Raw genomic sequence first — 8,206 nt, 5'->3', positions numbered from 1 at the left:
GTCATCTATCACCTGACAGCTCCCACCTCCCCCGACTGAGCAAGTCATCACTGTGGCAGTCTGCCCGACCAGTATCATCAATTACACTGATACCCTAGCATTAAAGCACAAACGCTTTTCTCCTCGGACACATTCAGCTGCTTGCCAGTCTGCGAGATGGGTCCTCAATTAAGCCTGAATAGCTTTCGCCTTTCAAAGGACACAGCTTTTTCTGATGTAGCCCATGTTGTACTTGTAGGATAAGCTCTTTCACACATCACCATGTAATATTTGAGAACATTTATCTTTATATAATAACCAGTGCCTGGTAGTGGTGCAAACCACCACCTAGTCACCATTAATAAAAATGTACTTTTATGTTAATTTTAAAGTAAAAGCAATGACCTATGGCTCACATTTAATGAGCAGTTAAAGTAATTTATGGCATAAAAGTTCAACAACTGCACTGCTATATTGGTTTGGAGCAAGGAAAATGCTGATGCCTCTTTTACTTTTCTTCAGTTTTGAATCAATTGATATACTAATCCATCTTTGGCTGACAGTCTACAGCACATTATAATTGCTTAAGTACTGTATGTCATATCTTTGTAAAACTGTTTCCAAGTGATGTCTTTGTGTTGTGGCATTCCCATTTGTTCTTTTGTCATATTCAGAGGGAGACGATGTATAATAAGGAAGCAATAATGGAATTCATGTCTTGTTAGTGTTACTGTTTCTGTATTCCATCAGTAGTAGCCATGAAATGCAATAAACATAGACATTTGAACACAGACACACATAAACAGTTTCTATCATTTGCAATATACAACTATGGCAGTGACATCAGGGAGCAAATTACATATATCAGCTTTGTTCACAAGGGATTTAACAACAGGTGTCACGGGCAAAACTTGACAGTGAATATGCAAAAGATATAAATAAGACATTCATATAAAAATAGGCTTTTACAAAATATACTCTATTAACCAATATTTACCAAAAGTGGAAAATGTGCCCATATGAATAAGTCCTGTTAAGCTAAATCAGCTTGAGGTGAGCAATGCCACTGAAGACAGTCAGTAGAGCGTATAGGTCTCTACCTCAGCAAGTGGGATACTCTAGACTAGCAGCAAACAGAGGAAAGACAGACTCATGGGAAGGTGGGAAGGCCTATAGCAGTTTCATCTAGAGCAATATTATTCTACAAGACAACACATTATTCCAAGCAGATTCAAATCCAGTGTGTTAACTGTGGACAAGTAAAACTAAAACCTTTTAGATCCGAACTGGACAAACTCAGTAGTTTTTACAGAATAAATTATTATTAATTATTTTCATTCTCTAAATACAGTATGTTAAATATTCCAAATGGCTGTGTCATTTCATCTGTGCATGAGGAGTGAGAACTACAGCAGTGTGTCCTGCCCAGCAATCACATCCACCGGATTTCATTTGCATGAGCAAATGCAAACAGTCAAAATCTCCATATAGCTTAAGTCTTGACATTTTACTTCGGTCACTCGCACTGTGGTCACACATTCTCATATGCCAGGGTACAGCTTTTCCCTTGACAGTGTTTTCTCACACTGTTTCAGTGTTGCACCCCAAGAGAAACACAACAGTCCAAGAAGAGGGGTGAAGAGTGTAGTGTGCAAAAGAGTCATGACGCCTCATCTTCCGCTTACTGTACACACAGTAGAGTAGCTCCTCAGTATGTCTGAAAAGACTGCAGTATCAACCTTCTTGTAAAATGTAGCAGTTCCACTTTATCCAAGACAACACAAAGATATGAACATACACACTCACAAATATCATCTCACATACACACAGACACACACATACCATCCAATAAATAGTCTCATTTGCATGTGTACACCTCTGTCCTCTCACTGCAGGTGTTGCATTTAACGTAGCAGCACCACAGGAACTTGCAGTTACACTGCCAGACACGGGAGTACTGGTGAGTGTTGTATCCTCGACCACAGCACATCAAGTCACAGCCGCTGATGTGCTGCATCATAGTCTTGTTGCACACCCTGCCCTGTGTCCCCAAGCTCCCCGTCAAAGGGTCTGCCTCGCAGTAGTTAGGTGACTTGTCTATGTACACCAGGTCTGTATCCATGGGCTTGCGGTAAGAGTACGGCTTCTTGATCTTGAGGAATTTAGGGCGCTTGTTGCGGCTGGCTTTGACTGGTTCCACGTGCACTGCATGAGCATACTTCTCTCTGAGAATGTAGCCGAGCTCGCGAAACTTGGGAAGTGTAGTCCAGCAGGTTTTGGTCGTGCAGGAGCCTGAGACTCCATGACACTTGCATTCCAGTCGCATATTCTTCTCCAGGACCTAGACACACAAAAACAACTTAGTAATGTAGTAACATCTGGCGACTGTGACAACATTCCAGCGATGAGTGATAGTTTCACTCTCATCAGTTTACTATAATAATGATTTCACTGCTTCATCTGCTAAGAAAACATGACTGTGTTATACTTTTCAGAATTGTCTACATATTTGTGTATTTCACTTCACATTTCAACTGTTATACTTCAAGGTAAGTGTTAAATGTACAACTTAATAACAATGTCACTGACAAATACACTGTGGTTTGGGATTAAATACAGCCCCACCACATAGCAGCGTGGTACCATATACACAGAAGCCAAAATAATGTATCAGATTTCAGGCTCTGTGTGTGTGTGTGTGTGTGTAGTGACTACACACAACACACAAATGTCAAGAATGACTGTACAAGGCGCTGAATGACTAGGATTACTGCTAAACCCTGAGCTGATGACAATGAGAAGTGCCACTGACTGAAACTAACTTTCGTTAGCAACAAGGTCGAATGCAATTTCCTTTTTGCAAAAAATGCTCATTGTTTTGTATGCAATATGGTCTCCTAAAGTTACTGACAAGATATTTATGCCTCTGTGTTCCTGGCAAGTAAACAGTAACAAGAAAGCCCAGATACAGACATGTGAACAAGGACTGAAAAACAACCTTTCCCTGAGTGAACCACTTCATAAAGCCCTTGGCTTCAACTCTTTAATCCATCAGTTGTTCTGTGACCAACACTTGTGACAGCCTTTGTCCAGACGTCTTCGACCAGGGAGCTGTGAACATCACTCCTGCTCAATGTCACTGCTTTTGATTAGCATAAATAAAGGAGGGGGTGTGTGGGAGGGATAACTATCAAAACAGAGGGTCTATTTATTAGCACAGAGAATAGAAGGAAAGAAAATTGTACAAAGTTTGGATCCACGATTGCAGCCTTTTCCCTGGGAGGCAATTTAGCTGTCCAGATAAGCCCATTTTAATTCATGGCTCTGAAATGCACGCAGAAAATGATCTGCTCTGTACAATTGTGCGCGACGAGGCTTTTCAGCTGCCGTGGTGGACGTGTTGGTTGTGTGAATCAGGCAATTTTGGCACAGTTAGAACAAAGGAGATGACTTGAGAAAAGCTGCTTCTTTATTCTTCACTAATTCCAACCTCACTTTAGCTGTTTGGCTGGTATTCCACTCAGTTTTTAACCTCTAGACTTACTGGAGTCTCTATCACTCTGTTCTCATGCAGAAACATCACTAAGTGAGCCGGTCACCACATCCGGAAAACAATCCTTGTCTGCTAAATTTATTTTATTTGAATGTTATTATATTACTGTTGTCTCTTGTTCAGTTTTAGGTGGGAAAACCTTTTATTACTTCTACTTAAAATTCATAATTTTGTTGTAAATAAAAGTTGAGTTATTTTGTAATTGCATGCCAGCAAACATGGCCAGTTTCTTCATATATAAACATGCTATTCAGTTACAATCAAACCAAGTAACCAAACAGTAAACATCCATTATAGGTGGATGTACAAGCACATTGCACCCGATTTTATAATATCAGAGAAACTGTATACTGCCTCAAGTGGTGCAAAGCATGGGGGGACTGGCTTATGGCCTTTTGCTACAACGTCAATCTGTTTTCAGAGTAGAGATCTGGGTTGTAATCAAACCCTGCCACTTAGACAGCTCTTCCCATAAAGGCAGCTTTTTATTCAACTGCTTGTTTAATCTGGGCCCCATTGCCCAGGTCCTTGGCAAGGATCAGCCGCACCACAGCATGGCAGGGACTGTTCACAGGAACTTAGACCAGGCTTAGACTGGTTAATGCTGCTTTTAAGTCCTCACTCAGCTCCTTGAAAAAATCTCTGGAGAGACAGGAGGACATCTTTTGTATTCTTTTCTATAATCTATAGATAAATAATCCTGTTGCTAATCACTTACCTTGCGTCCCACCTCATTATTATGGAGGTTCATGAGAGTCCTTGCATTCTGTTTGACCTCACGGGCGTCAATAAACACTTTGGAGAAGCCCAGGCCATAGCTGATGTCTGCAGAGCAGCCTCCCCACTTCCAGCCTTGGTCTTTGCTGTAAAACCCCTGCTTCTCCTTGTCACAGCTACAGTCACTCAGGTTTCCTTGTGTGCAGGCAGCAGTAATGGCATGGGCCACCCCTGCTGCAATGATGGCGTAGGTAAATGCAGCCTCTTTACTCCCTAGGAGAGTAGAAACAAAGGCGATGAATAAAAAGTAGGAGGCACACATTTAGATTTTCTGAAGTAGAGATATCAAGGTGTTTCTCCTCCAGTTTAAGGGAAATACAGTAAGTATATAAGGTGATTTTCAAATAGGAAAAAAGGTTATTTATTAACAGTGCTTACATCACAGTCTTTCTGACATATCACTGCAGTGTTTTGAAATCTGACCTGGAAACTGTCCTGTCCGTGAACCACAATGGCTGCTGGTGGTATAGTCAACAAAGCAGTATGAATAAGAGGGCTGTCGGCAAGGAAGGGCTATTGATCTGGTCAGAAACTGTCACAATCTGTGTACACTCATAAGGGACGGACATCAGGATCTTCATCCTGTTGTTATCTCATCCAAGTCCAGCTAACAAATCATTTACACACACGCGGAAATATCGACAAATAACTAAAGATTAATCCAAGAGGACTCGTAGACACATCCTTCCTCGAGTCAGAAAAGAAAACACTATGAAGACAAAGGCTGATGAATCTTATTCGAAGCCTCATTTAACGGAAACAAAGCAATATATTTTTCTTCTAATACAGTGTAAACACAGCCCTTAATGTAATACATATTATTACATATATTACATATATTGGGGACGGCTGTGGCTCAGGAGGATTAGCGGTTCGATTCCCGGCTTGTCCAGTCAACATGTCGAGGTGTCCTTGAGCAAGACACTGAACCCCCAGTTGCTCCCGGTGATGTCACCGGTGTGTGCATGCGTGAGTGCTTGGGAGTGCGAATGGGTGAATGGCCGAATAATGTGAAAGCGCTTTGAGTGTGCTGTAAAAGCATAGAAAGGCGCTATACAAGTATAAGACCATTTACCATTACCATATTCATAAATATGATTAACAAATAGCATGCTATAATTTTCAGATATGTGATTCAATATCATGCAAACGAGAAACTGCTGGTTAAAACATCCATTATATCTGTGTGTAAATAAACTCCTCTTGTCTGTGTTTGTTCAAAACAAACATCATTCCTACATTGTGCTTCCTCCTTCTACCAGGTCCACTATGTAAAACTGCCATGTTTTTGATGAATATCTTAGATATGTGTTTGCCATTGGGAAAAAAAAAACACCTCATATTGAGGCATCAATTATGTCGACGTTTTTATAGACTCGATGGGCTCCGAGCCAAAAATGAAGGTGTGCCGGTGCAGTCAGTCAGCTCTGACTGCACTGTTGTTAATTTTTGCCCTGAAGGTTTCAGTGCATGGGTTCACCACAAGAGGTAGCATGAATTCTTCATAACCTTGTTATGATAGGTGGAAGACATTAAAAAAATGAATGGGCAAAAATGTATAAGTTGAACTAGGAGTGCCAGTTCACTGTTGTTCTGCTGTTTTCATTTCTCTTCCATCTCTACAGTGTCATGAACCACTCAGTTTGCAACCTTTTTACTAGGACCTTGTCACATACAGCTAATGTGCTACCGCCTAGTTCAAGTGGAAACACAGCTGAGGCCTTATATCCTCAAAGACCCAGTGCTGGTGCACCTTGCATTACCCATAAGCATTGTGTCAGTTCACTGGTCATTCCTCCTTTGACTTAAACAACAATTGCGAGCTGCAGAGCTCCACTCAACCCAGACATAAATAATGGCATTCATTTCCAACCATTCGCCTTTTATGCTAATCTGATCGGTGAATCCAATCTATTTGGTATGGCTGTCCAAACCATAGACCCTGACTCCTCTGTTGGAAACACAGACCAAAACTCTTGATGGACTAATACCACTCATTCATAAAGGAACAGACTGTCAACACCACTGTTTTCATTTCAACAGCATGAGAAGATAATCCTTTTATTTTTCAATAGCATCAGGCAAGACAGCCTCCAACAGATGGTCCAAGCTACTGACCACTGTGTCAAAGTGTATTTGGAGCTTTTGTTTTATTTCAATCGCTCTGGCTGCAGCCAGAGCAAAATATATACTGAAGTTCCTTTGAAACACTTTTTAAAATCAAAATTGTTATACAAACCCATCTCTGTCTGGTCACAGCCATAATGATATAATTCATTAAGCCTTCTTACGTCTTCCTGGTATAGGCATCCTCAATATCTGACACACCTTAAAAGTTCAAAGTAGCCAAAAAACAAGCCACAAAACTTCAGCATAGCCTAAAGTTCATTCTGTCTTCTGTTTCTCTGCATTAGAAACACTGATATAAACAAATGTGTTTCTCTAATTTACTACTTTCAAATTTTGCTTTCCTCTTGGACTTTCCCCACTGTAACTTATACCCGTGGTAAGATCTACCCTTTTACAGTGATAGCCACAGCACCCATCACTAGACAGTATAAAGACCACTGAAAATGTTTTCTCCTGGGGCTCTGCTGGGCTGAAAAGAAGGACTGCCAACATTTACAAGAGCTCTGTTACAGTGCTGGCTTCAGATACCTTTTATACATGCTCAGAAAGCCCTACTCATTGAAAAGTCTAGATGCAAAACTAGGCCTCATGGGATGCTCCTCATTGGTGCAATAATACAACAATGTATGCGCAAAAGAAGGTCGTCTGGTGCAGATTTTTACAGCAGATCAAATGTACCACTTAAGTAATTATATTTGGTGAGACATAACGAAAAAGGACATCATTTTAAAGGGAATCACAAAAAAAAACGAAAAGTAAAGACTGTGCGCATTTTACGCACAACGCGGACAAATACGCACGATGCAAGATGATTGATACACTGTGTTTATGGCAGGAAAAAGTCTCAAACTGTAAGCAAACGTTAACAGACAGCAACATACCCACTTTCAACTCTTTTCCGAAGACTGTCCTCTCTCCGAGTGCAGAGCAGTTCCAGCGCCCGTTTTTGAACTGAAACTGACACTCGTTGATGCCCATTTGGACTCCCTCTCCGATGACGATAATGGCATCGGGGCGACTCTGGCAGATAATCCGCTGTCTGGGGGCCAAACCGGGGATCTTGTTACAGATTATGCTCGCACCTAAGGCCACCACCGATGAGAAGCCTCTGCGAGTGGAAGACGGAGAAAAAGCATCCATCAAACATTTATTTTAGGCTTATGTATTTATTTTTGGTGGTCAACGTTTATCTATTTATTTGTTTGGTTTCCATTCCATATAATCTATACACCCCTTTAAGTTAAATACATTGACGATTTTTAGTTTATTATGTGTAATCAAAATATTCAATATCTCCAAGTGGAAATTAATTGTTTTATTGACATACTTGACACTAAAATCTACACCCAAAATAAGTTTTCACTACAACAAATTTTAGAACATCTCTGGGTTAAACTGCACCATAAGAAACATTTGGTAGGTAATAAGACACATTAAAGTTGCAGACGTATCTAAGGTTAGGAGTTTTACTAAGCTTTAAAAATACTAAAGGACATGTTGTCCAGTGATAGGCACGCAGTTGCCACGAGTCTACCAGAGATAAGTTTACGTTTTTAACTAAAGGCTTTATCATTTATAAAATCAACAACTTGGAAGAAAACATGGTAGCCCACACCAGACGCGTTTATGAGGGACCAACAGCAGATAAACATGAACTTTTTGCGTTTGAGAAAACGTACAACAAAACCATGAAAAGTCAAATAAACGCAGCTCACCCAATTTTCAAATAAACAATTCCTAGACAAAGTAAAACTCTTAAAATCCAGC

The 8,206-nt window shown here is 40.5% G+C and overlaps 1 protein-coding gene across 1 annotated transcript; it reads right to left on the bottom strand.

Annotated features, from left to right (window-relative positions):
* Positions 1–723: 723 nt before the first annotated feature.
* Positions 724–8,201, bottom strand: wnt7ab (wingless-type MMTV integration site family, member 7Ab; the record flags this gene model as incomplete). Its single annotated transcript, XM_020610632.1, has 4 exons — positions 724–2,320; positions 4,251–4,522; positions 7,321–7,547; positions 8,155–8,201. Coding segments are annotated over 4 exons (1,029 nt in total), but the record flags the coding sequence as incomplete, so codon positions are not given.
* Positions 8,202–8,206: the final 5 nt, after the last annotated feature.

The sequence above is a fragment of the Monopterus albus genome, unplaced genomic scaffold, assembly GCF_001952655.1.
Source record: "Monopterus albus unplaced genomic scaffold, M_albus_1.0 scaffold106.1, whole genome shotgun sequence".
Classification (NCBI taxonomy): Eukaryota; Metazoa; Chordata; class Actinopteri; order Synbranchiformes; family Synbranchidae; genus Monopterus; species Monopterus albus.
Note: the sequence above shows the minus strand (reverse complement) of the source record. Positions and strands in the feature narration are given on the sequence as shown.